Source organism: Mytilus edulis, unplaced genomic scaffold (assembly GCF_963676685.1).
Source record: "Mytilus edulis unplaced genomic scaffold, xbMytEdul2.2 SCAFFOLD_1667, whole genome shotgun sequence".
In the NCBI taxonomy this organism is placed as follows: domain Eukaryota; kingdom Metazoa; phylum Mollusca; class Bivalvia; order Mytilida; family Mytilidae; genus Mytilus; species Mytilus edulis.
Genome location: NW_027268790.1, coordinates 10,577 through 22,307, shown reverse-complemented (window position 1 = coordinate 22,307; position 11,731 = coordinate 10,577). Strand labels below are relative to the sequence as shown.

At 34.7% G+C, this 11,731-nt stretch overlaps 2 protein-coding genes across 2 annotated transcripts; both read left to right on the top strand.

The window, feature by feature from the left end:
• Positions 1-144: 144 nt before the first annotated feature.
• Positions 145-536, top strand: LOC139508650 (mucin-21-like; the record flags this gene model as incomplete). Its single annotated transcript, XM_071295987.1, has 1 exon — positions 145-536. A coding segment is annotated over one exon (392 nt), but the record flags the coding sequence as incomplete, so codon positions are not given.
• A 317-nt stretch (positions 537-853) lies between these two features.
• On the top strand, positions 854-1,727 carry LOC139508651 (mucin-21-like). The gene has a single exon (XM_071295988.1). It carries the CDS (start codon positions 889-891, stop codon positions 1,477-1,479), a length of 591 nt encoding a protein of 196 aa, XP_071152089.1. The 5' UTR covers positions 854-888; the 3' UTR covers positions 1,480-1,727.
• Positions 1,728-11,731: the final 10,004 nt, after the last annotated feature.

The window sequence follows — 11,731 nt, the reverse complement described above, 5'->3', positions numbered from 1 at the left end:
ATATGCAATATAAATTAACTCTTCAACTGTTAATCTTGTTTAGGATTTCTATTACTTTCAATTTGGAATATTAATAAGAAAATATGACTTCTCATTATAAAATGTCACATATAATTATTAAGAGTGTTCACCTATTTATTTTAGATGACGACCCGATAAGGTATGAGGCGACAACTCAAATAACCACTGAGAGCGAAACTACCACTGTAAGTACAACTGTGGATGAGACAACTGAATCAGGGACGACAAATGAGGAAAAGACAACTGAATCAGGGGCGACAACGGAAGAAAAGACAACTGAATCAAGGGCGACAACGGAAGAAAAGACAACTGAATCAGGGGCGACAACGGAAGAAAAGACAACTGAATCAGGGGCGATAACGGAAGAAAAGACAACTCAATCAGGGGTGACAACTACCACTGTAAGTACAACTGTGGATGAGACAACTGAAACAGGGACGACAAATGAGGAAAAGACAACTGAATCAAGGGCGACAACGGAAGAAAAGACAACTGAATCAGCCGGTGACAAATGAGGAAAAGACAACTGAATCAAGGGCGACAACGGAAGAAAAGACAACTGAATCAGGGGCGACAACGGAAGAAAAGACAACTGAATCAGGGGCGACAACTACCACTGTAAGTACAACTGTGGATGAGACAACTGAATCAGGGACGACAAATGAGGAAAAGACAACTGAATCAGGGGCGACAACGGAAGAAAAGACAACTGAATCAGCGGCGACAAATGAGGAAAAGACAACTGAATCAAGTGCGACAACGGAAGAAAAGACAACTGAATCAGAGGCGACAACGGAAGAAAAGACAACTGAATCAGGAGCGACAACGAAAGAAAAGACAACTCAATCAGGGGCGTCAACGGAAGAAATGACAACTCAATCAGGGGCGACAACTACCACTGTAAGTACAACTGTGGATGATACAACTGAATCAGGGACGACAAATGAGGAAAAGACAACTGAATCAGGGGCGACAACGGAAGAAAAGACAACTGAATCAGCGGTGACAAATGAAGAAAATACAACTGAATCAAGGGCGACAACGGAAGAAAAGACAACTGAATCAGGGGCGACAACGGAAGAAAAGACAACTGAATCAGGGGCGATAACGGAAGAAGAGACAACTCAATCAGGGGCGACAACGGAAGAAAAGACAACTCAATCAGGGGCGACAACTGAGGCAAAGACAACTCAATCAAGTCTGATAACTGAGTCCACTACAAATTCGTCATCAGAAAAAGTATCAGTTTCTACTGAACTCCATGGCACCACTGAGTACCAAGCAACAGCTACTGATCACGTAACTACTAAGGTCCAAGATACAACTGAGAAGCCAGTTACTACTGAACATCAATCCAGTACAGATGTTACTTCAACAGAACAGACAACGTACAACACTATGACAGAAAAATCAACAGATACTCTGTCGACAACGACCTTGGAATCAACGACAGCTTGAAGGTCATGCATTCATTTTGGGAATCAAGCTTCAATAGCTCTGCGAAGCTGTAAGCGATATTATAGTATTGTATTTTAATAATAGTGTAGCAAAAAATAACATTACATGCATTCAAAATATTCTTTACCGACTAGCGAATCAACGACAACTTATAGATCATGCATTAATGTTTTTGTACTGAGCTTCAGTAGATTTGCCTGGCTGTAAAGTATCTACTAGTAGTGTAGTTAACTAAAATTGTAGCAGAAAAAGAGGATGAAAATACACATTTTAGCATATTCTTGCCAACCGTGGAAAGTCAGGGTAGTTAAACAATCTCGTAGAACATTAGTAGAATCTGATATTCTTGAAAATATCGCCTAGGAATATAATAAAGGTATTGGTAAAAAAAACTTGTAATGACGCAAGTGTTATTGACTATTTATTATTGTCATCTAATTTATTTCCAGTTGTTAAAGAGTTCGGTATTATGGAATTTGATCCATTAGTCTCAGATGTCCATTGTCAATTACATTTAGTTATTCAAGCTCCAGTAATTTTATATAATTGTAATGACGAACTCTCACAATTTTATAGTGAAAAATATGTCAAGTGGAGAAAAGAAAAGTGTTCAAAATTTTAGATAATTTTAAAAGTTACATCCCAGCTCCTTTGTGCTAACAGGGGTGATCACCCCTACCAGATCACCCCAGTTTGAGTGTCTTTGTTATGCATGCTTTCCTTTGTTCTGAAACATTTTGCGGGAAGGACACATCCACTGTAAAACTTATAATTAATTATACGGAAAATACTATGTATCAAAATTCACGTAGAAAAAATCCAGTGTATATGCTGGATTCGAACTCAAGACCTTTAGCATATCAAGCCACGACACATACCACTACACCAGGACGACTGGATATAAACGAATAGTAATTTAACATACTTAACGGAAGCAAGATCTTTGATAAATGGGTCGAGTTGGCAAACCTTTATTCAGTGGGGTTTAAACCTTTTTCGTTAATAAGTGAGATATCAGACTGATTGTTCAATTTGATTTTACACTTTTTTAAAAGTAAGGACAGTCGGTAAACAAGAGTGTGACGATTTTTTTATATAGTGGCGATATAGTGTGGGGCGATTGGCAAGTAGGGCGAGTTGACATTGTTTGATAACTACTCATCGTGTTCGGGGGTCACAAGGGTATACATCATATAGTAATATATAAAGTATATTATAATGGTTATGTGGTGTTCTAAACTAGATTTTATGAATTGTAAATGGTTTTTCGTCTAATCTAAAACAGCTGGGATGTAAAATAGTTATCCCACTCGGACTTGGTGTGTCAGTGTTAGATCACCCTCTGGTCTGCGGCCATCGGGGTGATCTTACACTGACACACCGCGTCATCGTGGGATAACTATTACTGATCATGATTGTCAGTTAGAACAAATACTGTTAGAATTAGATAATTAAGAGGTACAACAAGGGACTCATCAAAATGAGATGAAGATACGTCTATAAAACTTAGGATGGCATCATTTTGGTGCAGAACTATTAAAACAGAGAGCAAACTGTCAAATATCCTTCTAAGACTTATTAAACTACATGAAACTAATTTTACCAAATCTAAATGGATTCAATATGTAAAATCTATATTTGATGATACAGGTCTTAGTTTTATATGGAACGATCAATTAGTTGTAAATATTGATTGGTTAAAAAGTATGGTTAAACACCGATTAACAGATCAGTACTATCAGCATGGTTCTCGCAGATACATAATGCATCTAGGGGTGAATTCTATTCTTTATTCAAACTCGAGTTTGGCTTGGAACCGTATCTATGGCGATTATTACCCAAGGATAGATATTACATATCTAAACTTCGATGCTCGAATTTGAAGTTATCTATTGAGACGGGTAGATGGGCGGGGATCGCGAGGGAAAAAAGAATATGTACATTATGTAATAAGGGGAATAGGGGATGAGTTTCATATATTGTTTCATATATTGTTTACCTGTAAAAATACTAATGTTTCTGCTCTTATATCAAAGTTTATACCAAATTACTATGTAATGAATCCAAGCAAGAACAAATTCACTGGCTTATGTAACGTACAAGTTCAAAGGAATTTATCAATTTTCGTGATGAAAATCATAAAATACTTAATCTAATTAAACCAATTGTCTTTTAGAATATACTATGTATTTGTGTTTCGTTTGTCCTGTCTCGCTATGTATTATCTTAATATGTTTGTACATGTTGTCCTCTTGTACGCAAGTATGTGTCTGAGGTTATGAATAAAATCTTGAATCTTGAAATCTTGTCTTCAAAATGGAGCACTTGGCTCACACCGAACAGCGAGATTTAAAGAGCCCTGATATCATAAATATAACAAAATTCAAACGAGAAAACTAACGACATAGTTTATGAACAAAATTAGGAACGGAAAACAAATATGCAACAGCAACAAACAACGACCACTGAATTACGGGCTCCTAACTTAAGACAGGCACATCTTAGATGCATGATTTTTTTATTAGTTGTTAGTGGCTTTGAACTAGCTGTCAGATAACTGTGAGTACTCTCAGATCTGTTCCTAGTGTCTTTTTGTTGTCGGGATGTACAAGTACCCTGACACGTCCACTTGTATTTTTGTTCATCTGATGAATTAAGCCTTTTTCAACTGATTTTTATAGTTCGTTCTTATGTTGTGTTGTTATACCACTGTCCCAGGTTAGAGGAGGGTTAGGATCCCGCTAACATTTTTTTATATATGTGCCTGTCCCAAGTCAGGAGCCTGTAATTTAGTGGTTGTCGTTTGTTTTTGTGTTACATATTTGTTTTTTTGTTCATTTTTTTAATTTAAATAAGGCCGTTTGTTTTCTCGTTTGAATTGTTTTACATTGTCATATCGGGGCCTTTTATAGCTGACTTTGCGGTATGGGAATTGCTCATTGTTGAGGCCGTACGGTGACCTTTAGTTGATTTTTAATGTCTGTGTCATTTTGGTCTCTTGTGGACAGTTGTCTCATTGGCAATCATACCACATCTTCTTTTTATACATACATACAGAATTAAACACACCAGTCCTTGTTCATTTATGTCAATTTTTAAAATCACAGCTCCCACATATGCATGGCGGACTAATTTTTTAATGAGAGTCAAAAATCTGTGTTCCTCATCTCAAGGTCCTTTAGGGGTATTGTCCCAAATCCCCACCCCTAAACCATATATATTCTTGTAGGGGACAATAAAACAAATGAAATGATATAAAAGGAAAGTCCCTAGGGGGTCACCCCACCCCCTCTGGTTTAAAGCTTGTAAACCGTCAACATCCCCAACCCTAAACCATATATATTCTTGTAGGGGGACAATAAAACTAATCAAATGAAATTAAAGGGAAGTTCCTGGGGGTCACCCCCACCCCGTTCAATTTGAGAGTTTGCTATTATCTTGTAAACGGTCCAGATCCCCACCCCTAAACCATATATATTCTTGTAGGGGACAATAAAACAAATGAAATGTAATACATGGGAAGTCCCGAGGGGGTCACCGCATCCCCTTTTGTTTGAAAACTTGTAAACGGTCAACATCACCACCCATAAACCAGATATGTTCTTGTATGGGACAATAAAACAAATGAAATGAAATGCAGATAAAGTACCTGGGGGTCACCACCACCCCCTCCTGTTTTGAATACTTGTAAATGGTGTAGATCCCCACCCCTAAGCCATAGATATTCTTGTATAGGATAAACAATAAAATCAAATGAATATGGGACCATATGAATGGAAAGTTATGGGAGCTTTGTTTGGGAGACTTCGTAACAGCATCCTGTTACAATTACTTCTTGTTATAAATATTGTTTTTCCATTCCTCCATGGAATTGTCAGTTTTCGGCTTGTGTGTTTGAATGCTCTTCAGAACAGCAATTGTAGCAAGAACCATCTTCATTTGATCTGTTTCAATTTAAAATAACTAAATACCAATTCATTTGTTTTTTCTAGATTTTTGTGATGCAACTGATAATATGAAAGAGGGAAACTATTTTTTTGTACGTTACCTGGTTCACAAAATAGACTTGTCATTGATTGTGGGTCTATATCACTGGGGTAAAGCTGATGACCATAACTGCATTCACGGTCATCCCAAGATGTCGGATGAAAAATTAGGTCAGTTTCTGTATTGTCCTGTTAAAGTGTTTCTATATCATTTTCTTTACAAATCATACATTGAAACGATGTAAATTTATAAAAGAATCACTCGAAAATCACTAATTACTTCCGAGAAATGTGCATGAAACGGGAAATTCGATTTAAAAAAATCATTAGATGACCGTAAATCATAATCAAAATATTTTCAAGGATGACCGTAACATAAAACAAGGATGACCGTAATTGGTAAAAAGATGACCGTAACTTGTAAAGGATGACCGTAATTTGCAAAGACTGACTGTAATTTATATAGGACGACCGTAACTTTTATAGGATGACCATCAATTCTAAGAAATATCCGTATTGTATTCAAAGCTTTTTTGTTGAGTTTGTCGATCTCAATAAGGGCTCGGTTAGCGGATATAAATATGTTTCATACATTTCTTTTTAACCGGATTTTTGTGACAAAAATGTCGGTTATTGATTTGGGGATGTACGGCGGGCGGGCGGGCGGGCGGGCGGGCGGCAATCAAATGTTGTCCGTGCATTAACTCATGAACCGTTCAACCAAAGCTTTTAAAATTTTAATATGTTCTTACTAACAACTAAATGAAGGTCAAGTTCAATAATGGCGATTTTGACTTTTACCGTTCAGGAGTTATGGTTTTTGAAAGATTGAAAAATGGAGTTTCCAGTCGTGTCCGTGCATGTACGCATGAAATGTTCTACCTAAGCTTCCCAAAGTTTAATATGTTGTTACTGATGACAAAATGGAGGTCAAGTTCAATAATGACGATTTTGACTTTTACCGTTCAGGAGTTATGGTTCTTGAAAGATTGTGAAATGGCGTTTCCATTCACGTTGTTACATTTACTCATGAACCATTCAATCTAAGCTTTTCAAATTTTAAGATGTTGATACTGATGAAAAAATTGAGGTCAAATTTGATATTGACGATTTTCACTTTCACCATTGATCAGTAATGGTTCTTGTGATATTGCCAGGACACAAATAAATATTAATAAATCCGGTTTGCTGTCGTTGTGACAGCCTCTTGTTTTGAACTATAATATAATTGGCCATATTTAGGATTTATAACAATGATAGTAAATTGCATATTTCTCGTAAACAATGAAATATTTATTGATATCGACGTTAAAATTTTAACACAAATTGACAGCGATACGACGAAAATTTGAAGAAACATGAATGTGTCCCTAGTACACGGATGCCTCATCTACACTATCATTTTCTATGTTTAGTGGAACTATGAAAATGGGATAAAACTGTAATTTGGCTTTAGAATTAAAAAGATCATACCATAGGGAAAATGTGTACTAAGTTTAAATTTTTTTTAACTTGAAGCTGGACAAACGGACAAACAAACAGACGAACGGACGAACGTACGCACAGACCAGAAAAATATAATGCCAATAAATGGAGCATTAAAAACATTAAAAATACATACGAATATTTGGTAATCGAGCCCATGTGTATGGTTCCAGAGGAAGCAGATTAAAATCTTAATTTGTCTTGATATATGCAGGCGGAAACACTTTTGAAATAGAACAAAAGAATCGAAGCTCTGTGTTTATCGAGAAAGCGATAAATGTTAACTGTAATGTTTGATATAGTAACAAAATTTTAAAAAGTTAATAGAAACAAATAAAACGACCATTTTCTTATTTTAAAAACACCATTTGCATAAGTTTTCAATGTATCTATTACATAGTGATGCAAAACAATAAGATATCAAGTCGACGACATGGTTCTTATCGGGGCCTTTTATTGCTGACTATACGATGTGGGCTTTGCTCATTGTTGAAGGCCTTACGGTTACCTATAGTTGTTAATGTTTGTGTCATTTTGGTCTTTTCTGGATAGTTGTCTCATTGGCAATAATACCACATCTTCTTTTTTATATATAGTATCTAAACTTGGATTTAGAAAATGCATAACCTCCGAATTTTTTTTATCACGGACGAAGAACATATCAATCTTTTAGTTCAGAAGTTTTCGTGTCTGCCCTTCCATTATGTGAATCAAGAAAAAATTCCCCAAAACAGGTAAAGATTGTATCGAAAAGAGAAAAATCGAGTGCACCTTTTTATGTTAAGGCATGTTTGGGGTGTATATTTTGTCTTTAAAACGTACAAAGCAAGAGTATTTTATATAGCATCTCGCTTCAGATTCTATCATTATTATATATCAAAGCTACAGGTTGACTTTATAACGTAAAAAAATGACAGTACGAAAAGATGAAATATATGGGTCAAGTGAGATACCTATCTAATGAATCACAAAAACAGAGTAGGTGTGTTCGAATAGCTATTTTTTCTAAAAGTACTTGACGACAGTCTTTTAATTTGGATGATGAAAATGGATATCTTCGAAAAAATATGATTTTCTTGTGTGTGATAACTAGGGTTTATAATCTTCAACCACTGAAAATGTTTAGTCTGCCCTTCCACGAAATATTTAATTAGAATTTTTTTAAATGCTTAAGAATTTTTCAAAATTCCATCTGACATCCTAACAGACAATATTTTTAAGTTGAATCAATGCAGACAAGATCATTAACTAATGCTCATTAGCTAGTAGATACATTTGTCTTTTAAAATATAACTGACATATAACGATCGATCGTAATGGTACTATGCGGATAAATTTATCAGTTTTCAAGAGCAAAATTGGCAGAGCGTCATCCCTACAATGGCTTCCATTTCTACAATTGTGAGCATGAACTGGCGTAATGGGGAGATAATTTTGAAGAAGTAGAATCCTGACTGTATGAATAACATTTCTGTATATATACAAATTGACAACGTTCCGCCTTGTGATACGCTTTTCGTACAATACTATTTTAAGGATCTACTTTGCTGGAGCTCACCTTCACTAGTTTATTCGAATGATATTTTCAAAATATTTCTGTTATTTTTTTTGCACGACAAAATGAAATACGATATAATATCAATGGGTGTACATGCAATTTTTTGGCATTTTTAAAATGTGTATTTATTTTATGTCATTAAAAGGAATCCCAGAAACAAACAAAAATCTTTTGTCGAGCAGTTGAAGGCTGTGCACCCCATTTTTTTTTTATTATGCTTGTAAGGTGTCATTTTATCGCGCTTTGTGGCATGTTTTCCCTTCCTGTTCATTTGCATGTCTTTTGGCAATCATTTGATACAAAAAGATAGTTATATAATTACGGATATTTCTTAGAATTGAGGGTCATCCTTTAAAAGTTACGGTCATCATTTACAAATTACGGTCATCTTAATAGCAGTTACGGTCAGCCTTGTTATGAATCGCTGATTCTGTTACGGTCATCTCGATTGTGATTTACGGTCATCTTGGCGATTTTTTCAAATCGAATTTCCCGTTTCATGCACATTTCTCAGAAGTAATTAGTGATTTCCGAGTGATTCTTTTATAAATTTACATCGTTTAAATGTATGATTTGTAAAGAAAATGATATAGAAACACTTTAACAGACAATACAGAAACTGACCTAATTTTTCATCCGACATCTTTGAATGACCGTGAATGCAGTTACGGTCATCAGCTTTACCCCAGTGTATATGTTCTGCAAAGAAACAAGATATATGTTTTATCGTTCAACCTTTATTTATACAGTCAGGATCCTACTTCGTCAAAATTATCTCCCCATTACGCCAGTTCATTTTCACAATCGTAAAAATGGAAGCCATTGTAGCGATGACGCGCTACCAATTTTGCTCTTGGAAACCGATAAATTTATCCACATTGCACCAATACGATCCTTATATGTCAGTTATATTTTAAAAGACAAATGTATCAACTAGCTAATGAGCATCAGTTAATGATATTGTCTGCATTGATTTAACTTAAAACTATTGTCTGATCGGTTGTTAGGTGGAATTTTCGAAAAATCATAAACATTTAAAAAAAATCTAATTAAATATTTCGTGGAAGGGCAGACTAGATTTTTTTAGTGGTTGAAGACTATAAACCCTAGTTATCACACACAAAAAATTAGAATTTTTCGAAGATATGCATTTTCATCATCCAACTTGTAAGACTGTCGTCAAGTACTTTCAGTAAAAAAATAGCTATTCGAACACACCTTCCCTGTTTTTGTGACTCATTAGATAGGTATTTCACTTGACCCATATATTTCATCTTTTAGTACTGTTATTTTTTTGTGTTATAAAGTCAACCTGTAGCTTTAATATATAAAAATCATAGAATCTGAAGCGAGACGATGTATGAAATATTCTTACTTTGAACGATATCAAGACAAAATACTCAACTCAAACACGCCCTAACATAAAAAGGTGCTCTCGATTTTCTCTTTTCGATACAATTGTTACCTATTTTTTGGAATTTTTTCTTCAGTCACATAATGGAAGGGCAGACACGAAAATTACTGAACTAATAAATTGATATCTTTTCCGTCCGTGGTAATTTTTTCAAAAAAAATCGGAGGTTATGCATTTTTGTCATCCAACTTGAAAGATACCCATGTCGTCGACTTGATATCTAATTGTTCTGCTTAACTATGTACTAGATAAATTGAAAACTTATGCAAATGGTGTTTTTGAAATAAAACACCTCGTAATTGAGAAGAAAATTGCAGTTTTGTTTGTTTCTATTAACTTTTTAAAAATTTGTCACTATAGTAAACAATACAGTAAACATTTATCGCCTTCTCTAATAGAGAGCTTCGATTCTTTTGTTCTATTTCAACCTGGTTTCCGACTGTATAGAAGAAAAAAAACCGAATATTAATTCTTTTATTCACATGTGAGGATAAAAAATATTGAAATTGTGAAACTCTTTTCGTATCTTATTGATATTGTTATAGTATATATGTGAAAGCGCCATCATTTCTTGACATAAGTTCAATGGCTATTAACAGTATATTAAAGAAAATCTGATTATAAAATTACAGATAAATGAAAAATTATCAATACAACATACAAATGAAAATGCATTGCGAAAGATGGACTGATAATAGCTATAATGATTGTAAATTATGTAAATTAAGGCTTCAAAAAATTACTGATGTTAAAAATCAACTTTGAAGAAACAATGGAGGTAAATAATCAATAATACAAACATCGCATGAACTCTAAATGTAGCAGACAGCGTCGAATGAGTTTGTTTTAACGACTTTGACTACCCAAGACGGTCGATGTAGACAGGATTCGTCCACAGAATCAACGTTCCTTTATATGTATTTCTTAAAAATATCCAGTATAATATTCTTCTTAAAAATGTATGGATGAGGTGTTTATTTTTCATCGTAATGGTTTTTTTTTTTATAAAAGACTGTGATCCAACTCACTTGACAATTAAACATGACTTGAAACGCTAGAAAGTATATGTTAAAAATGGTTGAAATTAGTGCAGTCATTGCAAAATCATTACCACTTTAAATTACATGGCTCTTTATGCATATTTCTTCCATTCCTGTGACATCTTGTTTGATACCAAACCCACAATGTTAGCATCACTATGGATATTAAAAGTAGTACCAGAAGTGAAACACCTATCCTAAAAAGGACAATCAAATTAAGAATAATTAGAACTAATGTTCAAATCAAAGAGACAAAGGAGGTGTCAAAAAACATTTAATCTTCTGTTTGGCTTGCAGTGCCAGCTATTCTAAATGCCAGTCTTTAGAATTACAGATTTGATGCCTTTACTGGTATTTAAAGATCTAAGACATAGAACACAGTGATTTATGACAAATACATAACGTAATTGTAACTAATTCAATAAAATTCAGAAATATTCATGGAAGCCATAGATTGTTGGAAATTTACACATGGCCTGGGCCGTGATATTCGAATTTTATCCTGAGCGTTAGCCAAACAGACAAAAATAGTACACATGACACAATATAGAAAACTAAAGAATAAGCAACACGAACCCCATAAAAAAACTGGGCTGATCTCAGGTGCCCCGGAAAGGTTAGCAGATTCTGCTCCACATGTGGCACCCGTCGTGTTGCTCATGTTATAACAAATTCGGTAAATAGTCTAATTCGGAAAGTCACATTCATGAAAGGGAATGGAATTGTAGTTACAACGTAAGGAACACATCCGATATCCTCTGTGAAACGG

Coding starts and splice junctions, on each gene's coding strand:
- LOC139508651 (XM_071295988.1), top strand. CDS start 889: ATGACAACTCAATCAGGGGCGACAACTACCACTGTAAGTACAACTGTG.